Here is a 26,392-nt window from a genome sequence, read left to right as displayed (position 1 = left end):
GGGGAACCTGGCCTTCATTCTATGGGTTCTGGGTCTGCAAAATGACTCCAGTCTGGAAATTGATTCATTGGCCTAGATTGCCTTTAGACACAATCTAATGTAGCCTTTCTTTCATTTCTTTGAATATCTTTCTGCTTATAAAGATCAAACAGATATGTAGTAGGCTTCCTATCTACTTCCTGCCTGGAAACAGTTTGACTGATTAGCTTGTACCAAATATCCAAACGACTCGTGCCATTATAAGATTCACCTTTCCTGTGCTAAATATTAAGGGCTAGGTCATTATAAACACTGTTTTGTCTACGCGGTCCTTTATAATTACTACAATCACATTGTCTCTGGTGATTCAATACGGCCACCTGGCCCTTGTTGCCTCAGGACCCAGTTTAACTAATTGCATTTAATTCATCTAATTGAGCAGCAGCATCTCCAACCGTAAGGTCTGGCACAGGGAAAAGGGAAAGAACAAAACTCATAGAATTTGCTGGTGCCTCTCTCACCATTTTGTGTCTCACAGGATTCATGAAAGGCATATATTCTGGGCCTTGAATTGTGGAGGATTAGGTTTTACACAACATATCTACTCTTGCATTGCAATTTCCCTGAGCCTTAAAATCCCTTAGTCAACACTAAGCCAAGGGATGTCAGGCATCTCCAACACCTTTTCAATAGGCCATCTTTTGATAAACACTCAGCCAACCATTCAAACAAACTTCTGACACTTTTTTTTTTTTTTTTTTTTTTTTTTTTTTTTTTTGAGAGCTTCCATGTTAAACCTTGAAACTCCGCTCAGAGGACCCATGTCAATAAACTCAGCCTGATCTAGATTTATGTTCCTTCCACCATTATCCCACACCCTTAAAATCCATTCCCACACATATTCCCCAGACTTCTGCTTGAATGAATTAGCAAAGTCATTAAGCTCCTTGGTAGTGTATCGGATTTCCTCATGGACTACACTTTCTACCTCCCCTTTAGGGGTCTGTTTTCCCTTGAGTCTGGTTATGGGTCTAGAAGAAACTATTGGTGGGCCTTGAGAAACATCAATATTGTCTTCTCTGGCATTTTCTTCAGCGAAAGTCACTGCTCTGAGGAATTAATTTCCTCATATGAAAAAGGCAATGTTTCAAGGGGAAGGGCTGAGGGTACTACTTCCTCAGGTGAGATAAGCCCTTCAATGGGGTCCCCTGACACATCCCCCTCCCAAGTTATAGGATCCCATTCTTTGCCAATTAATGCCCTTACTTTACATAACTGCTGATGCCCTCTGAGGTTGAGACTTGAATTTTCGATGTAATTCACCCAACCTTATAATGAGGGCTTCAGTTTGAATTTCTGTAACACAAGCTCTATGTCTGCTGTAGAGAAGATTCTCTTCGAGGGCACGCTTAGAATCCTGTAGATTCTTTACTTGCACCAGGAACCATTTGATTTTACCATACAGCTCATTCTTTTCCTTCGTCAACTTTTCCAGAAAATACTAAGAACAAGCCAGCAAAATCATTTTCCAATTTTTCCCCAACTTGTAGAAAGTTTTGTACACTGATTCACCTAATTCATCACGATAATCAAAAGCAGTAGCTTCTTTAAGTTTGAAATATAGTTTCAATCATGGGTCTTCAATATTCTTTGATATCCCAAAGAAAGAGAGTATCTAGAAAGGTTTCAGTAGTTGAAGGTGTTGGTGAATTATTAAACCAAGTCCATATTCTTAAAAGATTCATCATTATAATTCTTCTCCTCTAGAACCACTCCCAGTAATAGCTTCTATATTAGTCAGGGTTCTCTAGAGTCACAGAACTTATAGGTAGTCTCTATATAGTAAAAGAATTTGTTGGTGACTTACAATATGTTGTCCAACTCCCCAGCAATGGTCAGCAGCAGCTCTGAATGGAAGTCCAAGGATCTAGCAGTTGCTAGTCCCACAAGGCAAGCAGGTAAAGAAGAGAGAACTTTCCTTCTTCCAAAGTCCTTCCTTATGTAGATCTCTAGCAGAAGGTATGTCCCAGATTAAAGGTATGTGTACCACCATGCCTGGTTCTAGGACTAGCTTTGTCTCAGATGACCTTAAACTCAGATCTCCTTGCCTTAGTCTCTGGGATTCACATCTACTATGCCTCAAGATCCAGGTCAGAAACTTGTATCTCCCAGCCTCAAAATCAGGATCACAGGTGAGCCTTCTGTTGTAAGACCCCAGGGAGTCTTAGCTCAGGAGTGTGACCCACAGAACACAATTAGTTGATAGGCTGCTGTAATAACAAGAGGTTTTTATTCCATGTACATGGGGTTGCTCATCCTCACAGGGAAAGTCAACCCTGAACTCAAAAAGCACATACCTTTTATCCTTTTTTGTGTGTGGGGGGTGAACTACTATTTTACCATTGGTCAGCAGTATAATTATCAGAAAGAGGAGAGGAAGGGGGAGGAAAGGGGAAAAAAACTTTGGCAGTAAGGTTGTTGACAATTTGCAGTTCTCCTTGGAATTCAGTACAGGTAGGGGTAGGGGAACTGTTCCTAAAGCAGCCATTTTTGGTTTGTCTTAACTCATCTTGGTCAGTATAGCTTGACTGTCCACTAAAACTTTGTTTTTACATTTTCAGAACCTTGTTTATATATTTTAAAACTTCGAGAGGTTTTGTTTTTGTTTTGTTTCTCAGAATTGGGTGATTAGAGCATGAGCTAATTGATGACATACGTCGGAACCCTAGCTAGGGATTTCTAGAGGGCCAGGTCAAATCATTCAAAATATCAGTCAAAATATTCTGTGTTTTTTTTCTGAAAATTACTCTGGACCATTGTTTTTATTTGTCAGACACAGGCAGGATATCATAGCCTTGGGATGACTGAAAAGTCTCTGAGTCTGACTTTAACCATTTCTGTGTCTTTAGGGTCTCACATTCTAAGATGGGGTGTTTTGGAGAAGTCTCAGAGCCCCTAAAAACTTTGTTGTTGTTGTTGTTTTGTTTTGTTTTGTTGGGTTTTTTTGGGTTTTTTTGTTTTTTGTTTTTTTTTTTTTACATCACTTCCAATTCTGGATTATAGTTCATTGCAGATATAGTCAAGTTGACAACCAAGAATAGCCACTACAGGCAAAAAAAAAAAAAAAAAAAAAAAAAAAAAAAAAAAAAAAAAAGTAGAATTGAGCTTTAAAGATTAAATGCCATTTTGTCTTGGGAGCCATATATTAGCTATAACTGTAGTGCCAAAATATATTTGTGAATACAGTCTGCAAGGGTATCTACTTTAAAAGACAACATTCATGCATGTGCAGATGTGCTTTTCAAACCATCTGAGATGAGTTTTATATGCACGGTGGTCACTGCACAAACCAGGAAAGTTAAAAAAACAAAATACAGTAGGAAATTTGTTTGTCATAATGATACACTTGTAATGCAAATAAAATCAGTGAGGGTTTTATCTGTATTGCTTTGCTGAAGCTCCAGCTAAGGACCTGAAACAACCCCGACCTTCAGGGAATATAAACACTCTAAAAAATACCATATTCTCTTTGTTGTGAAGATTCTATTCTTTGGATAAACTCTCATGTGCATTCCATTGCCACCTTCATGAAACCTGCACTTTAAAGTGCTAGAACCAGATACTTTCCGTTGCTGTTGTAGTATTTCCTGAAACCCTAAACCAACTGTGTCCCAGAGTTTGAAATCTGAGATTAGTTTTCTTTTCTGAACCTGCTGTTCAGTCAACTCCTCAGACTCACCACAAAGGCTGCTGGGGAGGATACTGCATGCTGTGGGTACCATGGTGATCTTTACAAGGCCTTGGTGACCAAGATGTTCAGATCCTGTTCTTTAATCCATACAGGCACCACATACCTTCTCCTGGTTTTCTGGGAAGATTCAGAGGCACAGATTTTCTCTATTCCTTTCTGAAGGACCTACAATCTCAACTAGTATTCACTCTCCTATGCCCTGTTTGGCACTGCCAATGCGCTTGGTGTGGCGTTTTGGGGGTAGATAGACTCTGACCAAAATGGATCAATCAGTCTGGACAGCTAGATATCTTGTTAGAAGAATGTGTCAGAAAATGCACAACCACCAACCCTAAGAAATGGGTTTTCTGAGAGGGTTGGGTGACTACAATCAAGACTCAGGACCCCAAGAGAACACATCAAAACAATCATCCACCATGATAAAGTAGGCTTCATCCCTGGGAGGCAGGATGGTTCAAACTATGGAAATTCATCAGCATAATCCACCATATAAACAAACTCAAAGAATGACACTATATGATCATCTCACTAGATGCTAAGAAAGCAGTTGACAAAATTCAACAACACTTCATGATAAAAAGTCTTGGAAAAATCAGGAATCCAGGGCCCATACCTAAATATAGTAAAAGCAATATGCAGCAAACCAGGAACCAGCATCAAAGTAAATGGAGGGAAACTTGAAGCAATCCCACTAAAATCAGGGATTCGACAAGGCTGCTCACTCTCCCCCACCTACTCAATATAGTACTGCAAGTCCTGGCCAGAGCAATTAGACAACAAAAGAAATCACAGGGATACACATTAGAAAGGAAGAAATCAAAATATCACTATTCGCAGATGATATGATAGTATACTTAAGTGAGCCCAAAAATTCCAACAGAGAATTTTACAGTTGATAAACAACTTCAGTAAAGTGGACGGATATAGAATAACTCAAATCAACTGCCTTCCTCCACTCAAAGGATAAACATGCTGAGAATGAATTTAGAGAATCAACACCCTTCCTAATAGTCACAAAGACTATAAAATACCAGGTCAAAGAAGAAATAAAGAAAGAAATTAAAGATTTTCTAGAATTCAACAAAAACAAAAACACAACATACCCAAACCTATGGGATGCAATGAAAGCAGTATTGAGAGGAAAACTCATTGCCCTAAGTGCTTCCAAAAAGAAACTGGAGAGAGCTCACATCAGCAACCTGACAGCACAGCTAAAAGCCCTAGAACAAAAGGAAGCAGATATACCCAAAAAGAGTAGACGGCAAGAAATAATCAAAATTAGGGCAGAAATAGACCAAATAGAAACAAAAAAAAAACCATTGAAAAAATCAACAAAACAAAGAGTTGGTTCTTTGAGAAAATCAACAAGATTGATAAACCCCTAGCCAGACTAACTAAAGGGCAAAGAGAGAGTATCCAAATTAACAAAATCAGAAAGGAAAGTGGTGACATAACAACTGAAACTAAGGAAATTCAAGAAATCATCAGATCCTACTACAAAAACTTATACTCCACAAAATTGGAAAATCTGGAGGAAATGGACGAATTCCTAGACAGATACAAGGTCCCAAAGTTTAACCAGGACCAAGTAAACCATCTAAATAACCCTATAACACCTAAAGAAATAGAAGAAGTCATCAAAAGCCTCCCAACCAAAAAAAGCCCAGGTCCAGACGGGTTCAGTGCAGAATTTTATCAGACATTTATGGGGGATATAACACCAATATTCGCCAAACTATTCCAAAAGATAGAATCAGATGGAATATTACCCAACTCATTTTTTGAGGCTACAATGACCCTCGTACCTAAGCCACACAAAGACCCTACAAGGAAAGAGAACTTCAGACCAATCTCACTTATGAACATTGATGCAAAAATACTCAACAAAATCCTTGCAAACCGAATCCAAGAACACATCAAAACCATCATTCATCATGACCAAGTAGGCTTCATCCCTGGGATGCAGGGATGGTTTAACATAAGGAAATCCATCAATGTAATCCACCATATAAACAAACTTAAAGACCAAAATCACATGGTCATCTCACTAGACGCTGAGAAAGCATTCGACAAAATCCAACACCCCTTCATGTTAAAAGTCCTGGAAAGAACAGGAATCCAAGGCCCATATTTAAACATAATAAAAGCAATATACAGCAAACCAACAGCCAACATCAAACTTAATGGTGAGAAACTTGAAGCAATCCCACTAAAATCAGGAACTCGACAAGGCTGCCCACTCTCTCCCTACCTATTCAGCATAGTACTGGAAGTCCTGGCTGGAGCAATTAGACAGCAAAAGGAGATCAAGGGGATACAAATCGGAAAGGAAGAGATAAAAACATCACTCTTTGCCGATGACATGATAGTGTACTTGAGTGACCCCAAAAATTCCACCAGAGAACTCCTACAGCTGATAAACAAGTTCAGCAAAGTGGCCGGATACAAAATTAACTCAAACAAATCAGTAGCCTTCCTATACTCAAAGGACAAACATGTGGAGAAAGAAATTAGGGAAAAGGTACCCTTCACAATCGTTACAAAAACTATGAAATACCTTGGTGTGACTCTAACTAAGGAAGTGAAGGACCTGTATGACAAGAACTTCAAACCTCTAAAGAAAGAAATTGAGGAGGATCTCAGAAAATGGAAAGATCTCCCATGCTCATGGATTGGAAAGATCAACATCTTAAAAATGGCCATCCTACCAAAAGCAATCTACAGATTCAATGCAATCCCCATCAAAATTCCAACCCAGTTCTTCATGGAATTGGAAAGATCAATGTGCAATTTCATATGGAATAACAAAAGACCTAGAATAGCGAAATCCATCCTCAACAACAAAAAAACATCTGCGGGAATCACTATCCCTGACCTCAAGCTATATTACAAGGCAATTGTCCTGAAAACTGCATGGTACTGGTACAGAAATAGGCAAGTGGATCAATAGAATAGAATAGAAGATCCAGAAATGAGCCCTCATGTATATGGTCACCTGATTTTTGACAAAGGAGCAGTAAACATTCAATGGAAAAAGGACAGCCTATTCAACAAATGGTGCTGGTCCAACTGGCACTCAACATGCAAAAGAATGAAAATAGACCCGTTCTTATCTCCTTGTACAAAGCTCAAGTGTAAGTGGATTAAAGATCTCCACATTAAACCAGATACACTGGAACTATTAGATGAGAAAGTAGGGAAAACCTTAGAACACATAGGCACAGGAGAAAATTTTCTGAACAAAACACCAATGGCTCAAGCTCTAAGGTCAACGATTAACAAATGGGACTTAATGAGATTGCAAAGTTTCTGTAAGGCTAAGGACATCGTCAAGAAAACAAAACGGCAACCAACAGAATGGGAAAAGATCTTTACCAACACCACATCAGATAGAGGCCTAATATCCAAGGTGTACAAGGAACTCAAAAAGCTAGACACCAGAGAATCAAATAACCCTATTAAAAAATGGGGTACAGAGCTAAACAAGTCATTTTCAGTTGAGGAACACCGAATGGCCGAAAAACATCTGAGGAAGTGCTCGACATCCTTAGCCATCAGGGAAATGCAAATCAAAACAACCCTAAGATTCCACCTCACACCAGTCAGATTGGCCAAGATCCAAAACTCAGATGACAGCAGATGCTGGCGAGGCTGTGGAGAAATAGGAACACTTCTCCACTGTTGGTGGGGTTGCAAGCTAATACAACCACTCTGGAAGTCTGTCTGGCGATACCTCAGAAAATTGGATATAGTACTACCTGAAGACCCAGCTATTCCACTTCTGGGCATATACCCCAGAGACACTTTAATACACAACAAAGATATATGCACCACAATGTTCATAGCGGCTCTATTTATAATAGCCAGAAGCTGGAAGGAACCCAGATGTCCTTCAGAAGACGAATGGATACAAAAATTGTGGTACATATACACAATGGAATACTACTCAGCCACCAGAAAAATTACTTAACCAAATTCTTAAGAAAATGGCTGCATCTAGAGAAGATCATCCTGAGTGAGATAACCCAGTCACAAAAGAACAGACATAATATGCAGTCACTGATAGTGGGATGCTAACCCCAGAGGCTTGCACTCCCCCAGAAACAACTCACAGACTGTATGAAGTCCAAGAAATAAAGAAAACAAAAACTATACATATATTCACAAAACAAGAAGACTTTGACTATTTCCATGTTGCGTTTTGTTTTGCATGTACTTTACGCTTATTGCAACTAGTACGTTTTCAATGCATACTGTCAAGCCCTTGAAAAAAATCAAGTACTGACTAAAAAACATATTCACATGGTTTTATGTAAAATTTATTTTAATGTCTGAAAAAACAGTACTGACAAAAATGTATAATTTTAAGCAAAAAATGTTTAAAATCTTTACACTTATCTTTGTTTTACAAAATAAAGTCGTTTAAAAAAAAAGACTATAAAATACCTTGGTGTGACCCTAACCAAGCAAGTGAAGGATCTGTGTGACACGAACTTCAAGACTCTGGAAAAGGAAAGTGAAGAAGATCTCAGAAGATGGAAAGATCCCCCATGCTCATGGATTGGAAGGAACAACATTGTAAAAATGGCCATGTGGCCAAAAGCAATCTACAAATTCAATGGAATTCCCATCAAAATTCCAACTCAATTCTTCATAGAGTTGGAAAGAGCCATTTACAATTTCATCTGGAATAACAAAAAACCTAGAATATTGAAATCTATTCTCCACAATAAAAACACTTCTGGGAGAATCACTATCCCTGACCTCAAACTATATGACAAAGCAATTGTTAGTTCTGTTATTTCTTTGTCAGTTACTGTCTGGATGTCCTGTCCATTGGTGAGAGTGGGATGTTGAAGTCACCCACTATTTATGTGTGGTGTTCAATGTATAATTTAGTCTTTAGTAATGTTTCTTCTACAAATGTGGGTGCCTTATCATTTGAGCATAGAATTGAGACATCATTTTGGTATATTTTTCCTTTGATGAGTATTATTTAATTTTGGTTAAAAGGCTCTTTTATTAAATTTTACAATGGTTACACATGCAGGCCTCTTGGGTCCATTGTTTCAACATGTTTTTCCAACATTTACTCAAAGGTAATGTCGATCTTTGATGTTGAGGTGTTGTCTTTTATTTATGATGGATCCTGATTTTGAATTCATTATGTTAGCCTGTGTTTTTATTGGGAAATTGAGTCCTGTGATGCTGAGAGGTATTTATGACCAATGGTGGTGCTGGTGTGAAGTTATTCATTTCCTGTGTTTTCCTGGGTGTGTTACCATCTTTGGGTTGGAGCTATCCTTTTAGTATATTTTGTAGGGCTGGTTCTGTGCTTGTAGGGTGTGGTATTGTTTAAATTGGTTTTGTCTTGGAATATCTTGTTTTCTTTATCTATGTTTATTGAACATTTTGCTATGTACAGTATCTGTGGTCTGCAAGACATCTGTTCAGGACCTTCTGACTTTTAGAGTTGCCAGAAGTGGGGTATAATTCTAATAAACCTGCCTTAATATGTTACTTGGCCTTTTCCCCTTACAGCTTTTATTGTTCTTACTCAATTTTGTATGTTTAGTGTTTTGATTATCATGTGATGGGTAGGTGACCATTTTCTTTTATGGTCGAATCTGGTTGTTGTTCTCAGCTTCATATACATGTATTAGCCATCTTTTTTTTTTTTTTTTTTTTTTTTTTTTTTAGGGTAGGTTAGTTTTCCTTTATGGTTTTTGTCAAAAATATTTTGTAAGCCCTTGAGATAGGAATCTTCTCCTTATATTCCTATTATTAAACTTTTCATAGTTTCCCAGATTTCCTGAATATTTTTTGTTAACATTGCAGACGTAACATTTTCTTTGCCTGAGATTTTCTTTCATGTATTACATTCTGTTAGTGATGCTTGCTTGATTCTTATATTCCTGTTCACTTACCTAGATTTTATCTCTCCATGATTCCCTAAGTTTGTGTTTTCTTTATTGATTCTATTTCTGTTTTAGTTTTATTCATTTCCTTTGCTGTTTGTATTTTCCTGTATTGAAGAGATTTATTTCCTCTTTAAAGGTTTCTATCATCATCATAAGATTGGATTTAAGGTCATTTTCTTATGGCTATGTTGCATCTGCATACCCAGGACTTGCTGCACAGTGATGGCTACACCCTGGATGTGCTCTATTAGTCTGGCAATTGTGTTCTAATGCAGGCTCCAGTCATATGGGTTTTGGGGTGATTATAGGTTTGGATACTGACTTCTGAATTTATATTTGTTAAATGGGTGCTTTTTGGATGGCTTTTCCACGTTGGTTTGTTTCTTCTCTGGTTTTCTGGCCTATGTAGCCAGGGGTTCTGGTGATCAGCAAGAGTTCAGGTCCAGTAGGTGCTCTCCCCAGATTTTGTGGCATGCATGATCTCTGGTGTCTTGGGTGCCAAAAATGCCTATGGGTTGCCTAGAACCAGCATGACCTCCAGGAAAACAAAGGTCTTTTGCTGAAGCTGTGGGCTGGAATATATAGGGCATGAAAAGGGGTGTTTATGGCTGTTAGCACGTTTTGAGGAAAGTTGGTGGGCATAGAACACATTTAGACCTAGAGTCCCCAGTGCCAGTATGACTGACAGGATGGCTGGAAAATGAAGCTAGAGGCTTGTCTTATTCAGGGTTTCTATTCCTGCACAAAACATCATGATCAAGAAGCAAGTTGGGGAGGAAAGGGTTTATTCAGCTTACACTTCCACATTGCTGTTCATCACCAAAGAAAGTCAGGACTGGAACCCAAGCAGGTCAGGAAGTGGAAGCTGATGCAGGGGCCATGAAGGGATATTACATCCTTGCTTCCCCTGGCTTGCTCAGTTTGCTTTCTTATAGAACCCAGTCTACCAGCCCAGGGATGGCTCCACCCACAATGGGCTGGGCCCTCCCATCCTTGATCATTAGTTGAGAAAATGCCTTACAGCTGGATCTCATGGAGGCATTTCTTCAACTGAGGCTCTTTCCTCTGTGATAACTCCAGCTTGTGTCAAGTTCACACAAAACCAGCCAGTACAGGCCTACATTGTTGTCAAGAGACAATGTATGTATGTATGTACAGATTTATGTACTATTCCTGGCACCTTTAACAAACTGTTGCTCTTTACATAAAATGAAACAGGGTACTTACTAAGAATAAGCAGATACACAAAAACACTTGTTTTTTTTTTTTTTTTTTTTTTTTTTTTTTTTTTTTTTTTTTGGTATCAGAGATACCAACAAAAACCATGAAGTGTAACATAAAAAAAAAAACATTAAAAACAGCAGTGTTTTTAATCTGTGATTTCCATTATATTAGAGGGCCATTAGAATCTCTGTGCTGGCTAGTTCATGTCAACTTAACACAGGCTAGTCATTGGAAAGGAGAGAAATGCTCTGTTTCTAAATTCATAAGCACATCCTTGTGTGAAAATATATTTTTGCATTTCATATTTATATGAAATATATTGGTTAAATATTGAATCTGTGTGATTATAAAGTAAAAAAAATCGAAGTTAAACGACTGGCTGCTAACATAAATATTTACCTGAGATATTACCACACTGTTCCAACATGGCTTTGTCATTATATATCCTTCCTAGCATTGTATGATGGTTCCACATTCTTGACTCCTCAGTACATTCTTCTTAGTCGAATGACCATCTTGTTGCCATACTGGTGTGTATAATGTAGCATCTCACTGTGGTATGATTTGCAATCCTGAGTGTTGAATGACCATTTGTATATATGCCTTGGAAAACGCCCATTCAGGCCTTTGTCCATATTTCAAGTGGGTGGTCTTCACTACTGGGTTTTAAGAATTGTTTAATCACGTTCTGGATACAAGTTTCTAACTAAATAATAGACGTCACTCCTTTTTTAACACAGGTGTCAGTATGTGCTCTCTAATGGTATCGTGAACACACATTTTCAATTTTAGGAATATCTATTCAGTTTCTTCTCCTGCTTGTGGTTTGATGTCACAGCTAAGTACCCAATTGCCAAATCAATGGTGGTTTCTCTCGTTTCGTTATTGTTACTCTAACAAGTGTATGAAGCACTTATTTTTGTTTTCTCTTTGTATACCCTGTAAAGAGTTTTATCAGGCAACTTTGTTGAAATATTTCATTGTTCTAGAGTCTTATTGATCTGACTGTATCCTTATACAGTAGTACAATGGCATCGTTTCTATATGAATTTCTTTATCCTACCTTAGGGAAACTACAAATTAGGAATTAATTCCTAATCACAGCAGAAGCCACACAGTCTCTTGTACTCCTCTGGAAATTCTTAGTATGAAATTCCAAATGGTACCTAAACATAGTGCTATCCACTATGATAATCATTTGTACATGCTTGTACCACTGAGTCCTCCATGACCTACACTATCAAGTAAGTGATTCTGTTGGTCAGTTACATGTCTATACATGACTCCTCAGAAGTCAGTCTTTTATCAGTTTCAAATCTTTAACACAAACATTTACAGACATGTAGTACTAGATTATATAGTCATGTACAATTCAGTTATTTTTCCATACAAATGTCAATAATTTTGTATAAAGAAGTAACTTTTAAAAAGAAAAAAAGTGAATAGTGAGTATAGCAACACTTTGCACAATTTTAGTATTTGCTGTAAAAAGCCATCACAATTTCTTATTTCAGTTATGTTTTGTCCTGTCCAGAAAATAGGTCTTAGTAACACAAAACACTAAGATTATATAATGGAGAATATAAAACTCTAGTTCTTAAGTAAACTCTTAAATACATACAAACTTAAGTCTTTTTTCAACATTCTAATCTTTTTGACTTTCAGAACATATTATCTGAGTTTATCACAATTGAAATGTTATTTCATGGCAAAGCTTTAGAGGTCTTCACTGCTGCCTACCAAAATATACAAAAAATTGATGAGGATGAAGACCTAGAGGTAGGGCTACATCATGGCTCTACCAATATGATACAGATCCAGCATGATACATAGTGGAAGTGGCTGTGGGACAAGATGAACACAAAACTGCCTTTATTTCCCGGACCCGTTTCTCATAAAGCGTTGTTGTTGCTTTTATGTGAGGACAGGGTGCAGAGCATGTCAGGATATAGCAATGTCTAACCTTTGGCAACTGTCCATGGTGGTTTGTGCAGGAGTATTTTCATCACAGGAACCTTTCACTTTCTAAAGCTTGTCATCTACACCATAAGGCCCCTAAGCGCTCCCCCTTCCCCAAAAAGAAAAACCAAAGCAGAGAGACCACTATACCGCCATATTGTAGGTTTGGCCTCAGATACATGTGAAATAGCTAAGGATACAAGGTGACCCTGGACCTTGTTGTACTAGTTCTGTATCTAACTTACTGAGTTGTTTCTCAATGGTGACTTACTTAGAAATCTTTTAGCAGCTATTATTTAAATGAATGAAAATATATGTAGTGTGTAGGTTGAAAACTAATGAATTCCCTTTCAGAAAACTTTTGACATGTTTCCTTGTATATTTGTAGCATTTTCTGTCCAGCAACATAGCTACAAGTAAAACATAATCTCATTAATCCAAAAGATAGGTCACAGTCTTAAAGCCTTGAGATGAAAATGCCTTGGAAAACTTTATGATGGCATAGATAATGCAAAGGTTCAGAGATTATTGTGAATGAAAAACAATGTCCATTAAGTATTTACCATGGAGTGAATGGAAACATAGCCCTCCACTTCCATTATCTATACCACCAAACATCTATCACACTGGGACCAGAAAACAGACATTTGTAGTATGATCCATAACTACAGAAAAACTACAGATAGGAATTAGCAACAAAACTATTTCATGGTTGGGGTCAACCAAAAAATGAGGAACTGTATTAAAGGGTCAAAGCAGTAAAGGGACAGCTCTTACTCTTAGTTTGCCTCTTTGCTTCCACAAATTTGGGGATTATGTTTGTGTTAGCATTCAGTGGATGAAAGGGAATTAATTAGCACCATTCATTGGAAATCCTTGCAAAGATTAAACAGGGTTCCTTTCCCTAGAGAAACTTAAGCTTGGTTGTAGAGACATTTGATCAAAAAATATTACAACTCCCCTTAAAAGTAAGAATAGGAGCTGCTAGCTACTAAATAGGGGAAAGACAGCACTTGACCTGGCTCTTAAGGATTGGTAAAATTAGAGATATTCTGCAGAGGAACCAGAATTAAAGAGGCACAGTATAATGTACATGCCCCAGTTAAGTCTGAGTGACTTTGTGCCTTGGGAGGTCACCTAACACATGACTCTGGTAGGTAAGAGACAAAAGGGATTTTTAGTTGAGAATATTTTGCCTGCAGTAATATGTTAAATAGGCTATAAAGAAAGATACAGTTATTATTTATAAGCATCTCGGGTAAGCAATCAAGAAGAATTCCCATGATGCTAGGAAGCCTTTCATTATAAAGTGGAATCCACACAAATACACTAGAACTAGTTTTATGTGTGGTACATGTGATATATGTTTGGTATCACCATAGTTTTCTGGGTAGTAGGGCTGTAAACAGATGAAGCAATAGAAAGGATAGCTAGCAGTGACTTGTGATGGTATAGGAGGGAAAACAGTCAGGGAAGATAAAGATTTATGGCTTCTGGGATTAATGTCCAATTATACTCTCTGTGGGAAGGAAATTAAAAGAAACTGATCAGTTTTTTGAAAGTTATGCCCTGAAGTAATGAAAATAAGAAAAGACTTGAATAGATGCTTGTTTCTAGCTCAGGACTTCTCAACCTGTTGCTGTGACCCTTTGGAGGTGAGGATCAATGAGAAAATTGAAAAAAAAAAAAAAAAAACAAAAAACCCAGAAATTCCTATTACAATCCACAACAGAGATTACAGTTATGAAGAAGCAAAGAAATAATTTTATGATTGGGGGCCATCATTACATGAGGAACTTTTTAAGAGGGTTCCTGTAGAAAGCAAGTCTTTGTAAATTTGTAGTATTGTGTAGGAAAAACACATTGAAAAAAATCAGAATGACAACTGCTTTTTTTTAATGTGAAAGAGGTTGTAACAAGGTGTTTAAAATGCACACCTGACGATCTTGACACCTCATCCATGAGGAATATGGGGTCAGTAGAGATAAGAAGGCTTGGCAAACATTGAAGGCTAAGTCCACACAATAATGCTGCTGGTATCCTGGTGGGTTGGGGTGGCTCCAGGGTGCACTGTGCACAACAGCTCTCCTGTAGTGACGTTAGTAACAGCTGAGGGGGGGGCAAGCAAACACAACCAAGGACAACTGCACAGCACACTAGTTTTCAGTTGCCTGTCAGATTTCACCTCGGCTTTACACCGCTTATCAACTGCATGGTTGATAACTACAATCTCTTACCCTCCCTTTCTAGTTTAACTAGATTTGTAATTAAGAATGTGCAGTTAGTCATGTAGATGCTTATTTACTGTTCAATTAAAAATATGGTTTTATTGCTTCTCTAGATGTTCATTTAGTATTCAACTTAAAATGTTTTATATTGCAATAGGTTTTCCGAAATTCTCTGTATCTATCAGATTATCCATCTCGTTTAGATATTGTAAGAGCAAATTCAAAGTCACCTCTTCAGAGGTCAGTGTCAACTAAGTGCACATCTGGAACTGGACAGGTGAGCTTAAAAAAAATCCTGAAAAGGAATTTGAGTTGTTGACTTGGTTGTTCAGTGTTAAGTGTTTCCCTTCTTAGGTGACCTCATACAATGTGTTATCTCTGGCCATCATTTTCCCTGAAAATATAATTGCACTCTACTTGCTCTGAGGCAGAACACTGAAGAAACAGATGGGAAAGAGAACAGTGCTCATGTAGATCGGCTGTATCTAATATAAACACACATTCTAGAGTGGAATTGTGTGCTTAATCTATTTAGAAACTGTACCTAAAAGTGGCATTTTTCTAAGCATAACTCATGGACAGGATATAGCTCATTAGATCAATAGCCAAACCCTGTATTACAAATACTGTACCAAAATCTGCTTTGCCTCAGAATTTCAAAATTGACTAAAAAAAAAAATCTCAAAATGCAATTTTAAGTAAAATTTGTATAGGTAAAACTTCCTGGCATTGGATTCTGTGCACTGTTTGTTTTATATTCATCTCTTCCCCTTGCCAAATTACATCTTTATTATTTTACGCTTGTCTTAGTTAGGGTTTTATTGCTGTGAACAGACACCATGACCAAGGCAAGTTTTATTAAGGACAACATTTAATTAGGGTGGCTTACAGGTTCAGAGGTTCAATCCAGTATCAAGGCAGGAACATGGCAGTATCCAGGCAGACATGGTGCAGGAGGGGCTAAGAGTTTTACATCTTCGTCTAAAGGAAGCCAGGAACAGACTGAGCATCCTTAGGCAGCTAGGAGTGTCTCCAAGACCACCCCCAGAGGGACACACTTCCTTCAACAAGGCCACACCTTCTACTAGTGCCACTCCCTGGGCCAAGCATATACAAACCATAACAATGCTTGACACACATATTCTATGAAGTGTTTATATTCCATATAAAACTCTATTTAAAACTGAATCTTATTTCAGATTTAAAGATTTCAGCTGAAGAACTGGTACAAAAATTATAATAGCTTTTGGACCACCACAAACTTCAGTTTTCATAGACACAGTGATGTTGTGTTCCTGCAGCTGTGCCTTGAAATCTGAGTTCATCTACAGCTCGAGCAGCTCCAGAAGATGCAACTTGTCCAGCTTCTACCCATTGGGCTTCACAATCTTGGCACTTGAGCTGAACAATGGCTTAGTCCTTAAGGAGTGCTGGCTTAGAAAGAGCTGACATTTTTAATATTGGCCCTACTAACTTGAGATTAAATTCCTGGGGGTTAGAATAGTTAGGATTGTAAGTATAGTGTAAAGATATTTAGCAACATCTGTCTGTAGCAACTTATATCCAAAACCTGACCACCTATGCCATGCAAACATTCCCAGTGTATCCTGGGTAGTATAAATCATCCACAGAGAAGTTCTAGATAAGATATTCAAGGGAAACACAGGATGTATAACTGGTATCTTTTTAATTAATAACACATCATTTCTACTGTCAACACTGCTGTCTAATAGACTTACCTGATTCTACCATCCACTTTGACGATTATCATGCAAATACTGCAAGATCATTTAATTTTGACTTACTATAACTTAACATTTTTAACTCTCAGTAATGGTATTTTATGTTAGTAAAACATATTACTAGAATCAGATAGAGAAAGAAATTTCAACCTTAAAAATCACAGGGAAATTAATCATTTTCTGAAATATTTGTTCTATTCCTTTTCTCATAAGCACATGTAAAAAGATGCCAAACATGTAAAAATATTTTTATTTGTTCACATGTATTTTCCAACAGATAGCCACCTGTAGAACAAGGATCAACAAGAAAAGATGAAGATGATGAAAAATTAGATGTTACAGAAGAGGAAAACTAATTTATAAAGAATTCACATTTCTGTTTTCATGTCAAGTGACTTGAAATGAAGGATTACTTTATACACTTGACAGGTTAAACTATAAAATGAAATGTACTCTGAAATGGGGAGAAGACTAAAGAAAATTATGCTGAAATGAAAATAATGAATATTTTTGCTGTGTGTGTGAATTACATACAGACTTTCAACATCGTATCCTATGGTAGTGTATAATTTTTCTGTATATGTTCTATTAAAGAAAGATTGTGTGTTTCAAAGCAATTCAGATTTAATGCACTATAAATACAAGTGCTATTAAACTATTAAAGGTTAAAAAACCAACATATTTAACAATTCCTTTGAATTTATTTTGGGATAAAATTCCAGATTTGATTACCAGAAAAGGCCAGTTAATAATCCTATGCCCTAATGCCTTAAGTAAAAACATTGCTTCTTTTACCTTTATTATAACCTATGCTTCACCATCTGGCATAAAATTTTAAGTTTTTCTGATAAAATTTATCACAAATAAAGGTATGAGGTACTGATAACAGATTTTATAAATCTACATATAAATGATTACATTCTAATTTTAAAAGGCCACATTCAACCTTTCTTGCTTGAAAACAAAGCTACTCTCACTCTACAGCTCTGCACATTTTACCTGTATAAGTTATTAATAATTGGAAGGCAAGTAATTTGTCAGAAATGTTGCCTCATTGGAGAAGCTATAAGCACTAACCGCTCTACTGTCTTATCTGGTCACCCCTGTCATTATATATCTACTTAATGGCTAAAGCTAAAATTTCTGCTATATCTTATCATTTTCTTTTTGCAAAGAATCATGCTTTTAGGAATCTCAAAGCAAGTATCAAAACAGAAAAGTTTGTTTTCAACAAAGTATCCCTTCCTGAAAATACTTTTATCCTTCAGTACTTTCTAAGGTGAAATGTTCAGAATGCTTCAAAACCTTTGGGTAGGTATTAAGGACATAAGGGTATTATTGAAATTTTACATATGCTTGGTCAGTAAAAACGTTTGATCATAATTACTGTGGGAAATGTCTGTTTGAAGGAAGTGTGCAAAACTTTTTTATATAAAATACAAAAATCAGAAATAAAATGAAAACAAAGAATTTTGATTTGGAAACCAATATAATGTATCCCAAAAGAAATTATAAAATCTTAAGTCACTTTCTCCTTAGTTTAGCTAACAATGTTTAAATATTATACTTTGATTATTATTTAAGTGCAACATTAAAAGCAAATAGAAGAAAATATTATTTACTTCTGAAAATGTTTTTACTAAGTTGTTACTAAACTGAAAAACAGCATGTAAGAAAGTGATACAGCAAAAATATTTATGGGCAGAACATAATCAGAAATCTGCTGGTGTTGAAATTGGTTTCCTAACAGTCTGACTTCAGGCACCTTGCTTCTCTAAACTTCCTTTCTTATTTATAAAATAGAGATATAATTAGCATTGAGATCATACGTATAAAGTGGTCATTGCCTAATATAAGTCAGCTAGATGTGTTATTGTGGATAAGTAAAATACAAGTTTGAACAAAATATAAATTTCAAAAAAGTCAAAACTCACTCAAAAATCTGTATTTAGTGAGTCTGTTCTTAAAAACAAAGTATTAGGTAAATGGAACACAATGAACCACTACTAAGTACTCCCTAGAAAAACTGTTCTTCATATTCATCCCAGCATGAAAAGTTACCATTTACCCTAAACACATTATTTTACTGTCTTCTGGACATTTTGTGTTAAGTTAGCAATCTAGTTAGAATGACTCCTAGAACCCAGTACTTAGGATAAAATGATGCTGAAGAAATCATAGACCTCTACATTGTTAATACTGATTATGTGTCCCGCTCACCATATAGCTTAACATAGCTGGGAGAAGTTCTTACTACCAAACAGCAAATCTTTTGTCATCGTTCTCATTACACAAATACAACTTAACAGTATTTCAACTGCAATTTTATTTTTATAAAACATGTCAAAGTTGTGAACATAAATTTGGAGAATTTCCTAAGGCTTCATCACATAAGTAAACTAATTAACAGTTCATTTTCTGGACTATTTAGAGTTTATAAGAGACATAAGCACAATGTCTCCACAAACACTTCTACAGGAAAGTAGCAATAAAGGTGCCAAACCTGCCTGATCAGTCAGCCTTCATTTCCTTACATAGTCTGCGTAAATGCTGTTAAAAACAAAATCAAAAAGATTTACCTTGCTCAAACATACTCCACATTTATAATTCTAAGTTTTATCGAAAACATCAATGAACATCATAATTCAGGATATCTGTTCTAATACGCATTCAAAAACAAAACATAAGTTAATTTAAATTAGGGGGTAAAAGCTTGTAAATTCCTAAGTAAAGGAAAACGAGACTGACATCACACATTTTGACTATTTAAAAGTTAATACTTACAATTTTAAATAATAAAAAAAACTTTTAAAAAAACTATGATTCACTGCATCAATATTGTGGAAGAAAATTGTTTACTTGAACTCTCTAAAGCAAACTCAGCTTAACCTTGCGGGGACCAACTGGTCTACCACTTAGATCTTTAACAGCAGCTAGAGCTTCATTATAATTTGTCATAGCAACAATAGCTTCACCTAAAGGTAGTCCTTCCTCATTATACTGTATAGAAACTGAATCAGGTATGACTTTATAACCATGGAAAAAGTCTAAAATTTCAGTAGTATTAGCTTTAAATGGAAGATTTGAGATCATAACACGAATTATTCTACCTGAACCACAATTTAAATTTATATCAGATGAAACTTTTCCCTCTGGAAAACTGCCCATATTATGATTTCCAAAATCAAAATGGCCACCTTCTAGGTGACCAAAGTTCACAAGAGGATGGTGACCTCTGAACTCAGATGGAGTCCAAAAATCCTCTCCAGAAAGTCTAAACTTATCAGGAAGTTTAAAGTACCCCTCTGGACCTTCCCTGAAGTCTTCTGCAGATACCCGCCCGAAGTCCTCAACAGTGGGACGTCTCAAATCTTCTTGGGAGATCCTGAAGTCCTCATCAGAAGGGTGCCTGAAGTCTTCATCTGCCAAATACCTGAAATCTTCCTCTCGGGAACGCATGAAACGTTCTTGGGATGGCCGTCTAATGTGATCCTGATAAGAACTCCTGGAGTGCTCCTGAGATGGCCTTCTGAAATCTTCCTCCCAGGAGCCTCTGAAATCCTTCTCTCTACAATCTTTTTCGTGAGACTGCCTAAAATCATCTTCCAGTGGCCATCTCCAATCCTCAAGGGGCCTTCTCCAGGCTTCCTCCCTTGAGCACCTGGTATGTCCCTCCAGGGGGTGCCTATAGTCTTCTGGGGAGTGCCTGAAGTCCTCAGGAGAGTGCCTGTCAGACTGCTGGAAATACCCTTGGGGATGCTTGAAAAGACCAATTTTCCTTAAGTCTTCTGACTGATAAGAAATGCTTTCAGACTGGCCAACTGAACACGCTGGTCGATCTCTTAAGTCAAACAGACAGGAACAATCATCTCCCCCGTGGGACCGGGAACAGGCTCGTGTCTTCTCATTAGACATCCAGGAAAAATTAACACCAAATTCCTGCATTTGTTCCTCAGATATAAGTCTTAACAACACCTGTGTCCCCAAGAATCTTTGTTGGTTCAATCGTTCCGCTTTCTTGGCCTGCTCTTCTGACTGAAATCTCACCAGTGCCTCTCCCAAACCAACTCCCTTGTCATCACAAAGCAAATAAATGTCATCCTCAACAAGAGAAAACTCTGCAAAGAACTTCTGCACTTCCCACTTTGTAACATCAAATGGTAAATTTCTTATATATATGCACAGCTTCTCACCAGAGCCAGAAAAGCCTTCTTGAGAGTACTTTTGTGAAACACGCCCTGGCCTTTCTTTCTCTAAAGACTCTGGTCTCTTCTTTTCATAGCATTCAATGATTTTCACCATTTCCTTTCTAGAAATCGGGTCAATAAGAACTGGACGATACTGTAAAACAGTCTTATGCAAACCCAGGGCAGTATTATAGTCTTTTTCATTCTTGAACATCACAAAGGCATACCGTGTTCTCCGTTCATCTTTATATAAAAACTTGATCTGGTCATTAGTCAGGTCAGTCTCCCTAAAGAGATTCCTTAGATCTTTTTTGTTAGTATTTAAGGACAGGTTTTTGAGGTGGACATAAAATCCAAGAGGAGAGCGAGAACGTGTCCTAGGTGACCTTGAATGAGACAGTTTCCGAAAATGTCTGTCATTAATCCTTCTTGAAGGAGAATGTTCTTCAGACCTCAGACGAGGAGTGCCACCACCCTTGGCTGCAGTACCTCCACATTCAATCCACTGCTGTTCTGAACCCTGCATGACTTCTATAAATCTTGAACCCATGAAACTTCTATGGCATTTAAGACCTCCTGAAGCATCACCACACGAAGCAAATTTTACTATAGCATCACCATTATTTCGGCCATCGTGGTGTTTTAAGAGAATTACTCCATCTACACACAAACCAGAGAAAAAGACACGGACATCCTCTTCATTTACTAAGTAAGGCAAGCCTCGGAGAAACAAGTAAGGATTCTCAGCCTTCAACGGCCTGGTCTTTCTTGGCCTTAAGTCGGGTCCTGTACCATTGGTATGAAACCCAGCATCTTGATGAACCCCAGAACCGTATCCAGAGTACCTTTCTTCTTCCTTCAGAGCATCCATAAAAGGATACATGTTGCCAACCCCCGATGACCCAGATCCTGGCCGCCCTCTTCCTACAGGAGCAGTTCTTTTCATTTCTATGGTCTTCTGCATTTCTACCTTGCTACTGAGAAAAAGCTCTACAGATGAATTCTTGATAAACCCTCCCGAGCGACTTATGGCACGTCTTGCATCTTCATCTGTTGCAAAAATAATAAAAGCCTCCCCAACTTTCCCTCCAATTATATGCACTCCTCCATCAGGAATAGTCAATCCCTTGAAGAAGTGACGGATATCCACAGGGCCCGCAATAAAAGGCAGCCCCAGTAAACGGATGACTACAGCCATGCTGAGCTCAAACCACAGCAATAATGACCTGCAGACAAAAAGGTACACATAATAGCAAGTCTTAGTTTGCAGTACCTTAGCCCACACTAGCTTAATAATTACACGTTTCATGCCTTCTTCAGCATTACTAAACGCAAAACAAATAGTAGTCCACAGAAAAACCTGATCTTAGAATTCTTAAAACAAACACATGTTCTCCTATATAAACATACAAATAAACCAACCATCTTAAACATTTTCACCTCACCTATCCTATTCAATGGGATCATCAAAAATATCAAATCTTCCTTTGTGAGTCTGCCAAATGCTGCCTCACCACAAGACCAAACCACTTTCAGACTCTTTAGAAGCCTCGCCTCCTCCTCATCTGACTTTCACTAACCACCACAGAGTTTCCATATTCAGAAAAGCCAACTATGGTCAGAATACAATTTCTGCTCCTGATATCCAGCTGCCTAACGCTTTAATCAACTGGTCACTATGGAAACAATAGGACGAGGAAAACAAGCCTCCATTAATCTATCTGATTTTGTCACACTTCTGTGCAAAGCCTCACACTCTGATGTCTTACCTTTTCCTTTTATCTCTTGGGAGACCTGTCTTTTCTGTAAAAGCAACTTAACTGTGGAAAGAAAATGAAATTGAATTAATCTTTGAACTCTGCAACCAATCTCAGTGCCTGATGTCCATTTCAGAATTACCAATCAAAGTCAAAAATTATAAGACATCATAATTACAGTCATTACAATTGGCCACTTTTATCTCAAAGGAAAATTAATTATAGTTTTGAAAAGGAAGTATAAAACTAGAAAAGGCAATTGCGAGGTATGAAAAAAATGTGTGCTGAAAGTTATACTACTTGGTAGGAATTAGTTTGAAAAGAATATGAAGAAAGTATTAGATACTTTCAGAATAGTGGTCTTTACATGAATGTATAACTATATCAAAGCCCACTGACTTCTATCATTAAATAAAAGTCCAAGCTTATCACATGGTGATATACTGAAGTGTCAAATGTACTTAAAATCTGTTTTATAAGTAAAATAATCAGTTTGAAGTCCAAGCACTTTTCAAGGGCTTACATCACTTCACCTAATGGTGCTCCAAGCATGTAATTCATACTTATCTCCAACTCACATGCCAATCTGCACCCTGCCACACATAACTAAATCAACTAAACTATTAATGATTAAAGTAGAAGTGTAAGTTCTGGATATCACAAAGACAGAAATAAATGTCATTCTGATATAAGTAAGGAAGATACTGTAACATCCCTCATGTAAAATTTAAAACTTCAATGCCACTAATTTCATATGCTTTCAATAGTCAGTGGACTATATTAAAAATTATCTCATGCTTACACAAGCACACACACTTTATCAACTTCCAATATGACTATGCCAACAGACCTCTAAAAAATTATCCTTCACATGTACCTTATGAAAGCCTTAATAATAATACAGAAAAGTAACAATATAGTTACTAATTTGGAATATTGGGATTTGCCAATATTCACTGCTGAAAAAAACGAACAACTCAACTCAATACTGTTTAATAAAACTTGCTTGTATCACTTTCACAGAAAACCAAGCACTGATTTCCCAACAATTTAAAGATGCCATATTAATCATCATAATTAATATTAATGAAATTAAAGTTTGAGTTCTCTTAAATTTAGGTTCCACTACCATTAAGTTTGAAAGGTTGTCTTTAAAAACCAGGTGAGGTGATCTAAAGAATAAATGTTTAAACTATAAGTTAATTTTGAGAAGTCAACATTCACAACCTTCAACAAAAACTAAAAATGGCTCCTTGAAACTTGTCCACATCTAAATTCCAAAACTCCTATGAAATGTGACTTGGCTGCTTTTCAAGTTGTCTTTCCTGAAACTTTTTCAAATCCAAAGGAGGTATATAACCTGAGAACAAGAATCCAGCTACAAATACATCAATTCTGAAACATTTAAGGAACTAAGTACACACCAAATTTAAAATACTTCTCAAAACAGAACATTGCTTAGAAATCCTTTTCTATGTGTCTCAACTAATACCATGTTCATTAAGCAATTTCACAGGCACAAAGCTATTGAATTCCAATCCAACAGTCCATAAGTTCGTTCTAATTTGCCAATTAAATGCCAATGTTTTAGGTTTTTGCCTTGACCATAGTAGGGTAAGGTATCATTTACCCAGTCAGGAACACCTAGGAGAGCATCTCAGAGACTCAAAGTATACACTATTTCCTTACAACCTCCAGAAAATCTCTAGACAAATCAGCCTGCACCAAAGTCAAAACACAAATTATGCTGTTCTAGTTTTCAGTGCCATTGCACATATATGGAAGAGCACAAGAACCCTGTTTCTCCGTGATGCTGTTACTGTTAGGCCTCTGTAAACTGATATGAAAACCGGATCCCTAAACATTCATTTAAAGATAAGCACATTTTCAACAACTCGGCTCGTTTTACCAAGCCATCCTTCCATTTAAGTCACCTTAAATAAATGATCTTATTTGTGCATCTTTGATTCGTGAGTCGGAGGAAAACAGTAGACGTAGCTCTCAAGTTCAGCTGTAATTTCAGGCCCAGATGATTTTTAACTAACATAGTAATTTTCTAGAACTGGCAAGAGACACAAAACTTTTACTATGTACCTTAAACTATGTTTTACTGCCCAGCATTAAGAAACATAAAAATCCTAAATCAGAATTTCTCTTGCAGAAAATTTACTTCAGTCCACAAATACTCTCTGATAAAATCTGTCGTTTAAAATGTAGGTGTTTAAAATAAAAAAACTTCAAGACCACATAGGGCCATAGTTCCGCGCCAGGAACCGTTAAGTGAAGATCCACAGACACACACTTCCCATGTCTTCCATCCTCATCGTCATCATCATCATCAATGGGGAACTCCTCAGAAGACAGCGATTCCACTTTGTCCAGGCTCCCAGGGGGATCAGAGTGTCCTTCGTTTAGCGCCAGTCCAACTTCCTATGTCGGATCCAATACTCTCTGTCCCCAGACTCTGCCCAAATCCGCTTTCAAACTAACCAGGACCGCTCAACCAGCGTTTCCCTGAGTTCAGCGGTCCTTGGGGCAAACGCACCATCCCAGCTCAGGACTGGCTCCCAACCTCACCACCGCCCGGCGCACCTCCAGCCCGAGAAAGTCGGGCTTTCCGGCTCTGCTAACAACGTGGACAGGGCAAAGAAAAGAAATACCTAGGCGACACTCCGAGAATTTGGCTCTCAAGATCCCTGAAGTTCACACACCGCCACAGGGAGGCTGACAGGAGGAAGTCGGGGGTCAGGGAGTGCAGCCCTCACCCTCGCCCAGCAAGCCGGTCTTTCTGGCTCTCATCCCCTCCCTTCTCCCCTGCCAGGCATCCTGAGAACAAGTGTTTCGCGCTGGGCAATGACCACACACCCCACAAATGAAGGTTGAGACGCTCCTCGTTGCAGCAGCCTCCACAGTGCTAACTAGGTCCCAACCCGGCCCGAAGAAAATGGAGACTATGCTTCCCTCCGGTTGCTACAAACCGACGCACCGTTCGTCTGCTCATGCGCAGTCCAGGACCAACCCACAATCCACGCGCCTGGAATGCGCATGCGTGGAAGCCTTCTCCCTCATGAGATTATCTAGTATCAAGGGTGAAGGCTGTGTTCTGTGTTACAGGGCGGTTTCGTGCATTCTCTATCCGTAAATTAGTCAGTTCTCGGAAGGAAATAGCAAAAATATACAAACCACACAGGTTTCTTCCTTTTGTTCTTTTCAGGATAAGGAAAAGATATGAAAGAGGAAAGCAGCTGTGGTTTCTGTCAGATCTCGGAAAAAACTGACAGTTGCCCAGACTGATAAACGAATGCTGTATTTGGAACGGACCTGCGGGCTGCCTTGCCTAAAGTCGGTATTACAGAAAGCAGTCCCTCAGTAGGTTTTGGCTGTGCTGTTCGATCTGTGTGACAAGTCCCAACAAATCATACCCGTGGCAATTCTCACGTGGAGGTTTATTTGGAGGGAAAATATAGTTATCCTCTGAGAGAGGATGGAAAGGAGTGATTGGGAAGAAAGGGAGAATAAGGCTTTTATTAGGCCAAATTATAGTTGTGCTAACAGTCTGCCAGACTGTCTGGCTTCTGTAATAGACAACATTCAGGTAGGGCCAACTTTGGTTTGCAAACTAAGTGAGATGATATATTTATAAT

At 37.8% G+C, this 26,392-nt stretch overlaps 1 protein-coding gene across 3 annotated transcripts; it reads right to left on the bottom strand.

Annotated features, from left to right (window-relative positions):
• Positions 1 to 19,529: 19,529 nt before the first annotated feature.
• LOC308437451 (RNA-binding protein 12B-A-like) lies at positions 19,530 to 25,549 on the bottom strand. 3 transcript variants are annotated; one of them, XM_080938545.1, is made up of 2 exons: positions 25,409 to 25,532; positions 19,530 to 22,217 (listed from the first exon to the last, which is right to left on the bottom strand). In XM_080938545.1, the coding sequence occupies exon 2, from the start codon at positions 22,187 to 22,189 to the stop codon at positions 19,673 to 19,675; it is 2,517 nt and encodes an 838-aa protein (XP_080794671.1). In that variant the 5' UTR covers positions 22,190 to 22,217; positions 25,409 to 25,532; the 3' UTR covers positions 19,530 to 19,672. The 3 variants fall into 3 exon arrangements, 2 of the variants coding, with proteins under 2 accessions (XP_080794671.1, XP_080794672.1); XM_080938546.1 differs by lacking the exon at positions 25,409 to 25,532 and adding an exon at positions 25,051 to 25,351; XR_013975560.1 differs by lacking the exon at positions 19,530 to 22,217 and adding an exon at positions 22,774 to 22,811 and having other exon boundaries at positions 25,409 to 25,549.
• Between the last annotated feature and the right edge of the window lie 843 nt (positions 25,550 to 26,392).

The sequence above is a fragment of the Micromys minutus genome (assembly GCF_963924665.1).
Source record: "Micromys minutus genome assembly, chromosome: 26".
Lineage (NCBI taxonomy): Eukaryota > Metazoa > Chordata > Mammalia > Rodentia > Muridae > Micromys > Micromys minutus.
Note: the sequence above shows the minus strand (reverse complement) of the source record. Positions and strands in the feature narration are given on the sequence as shown.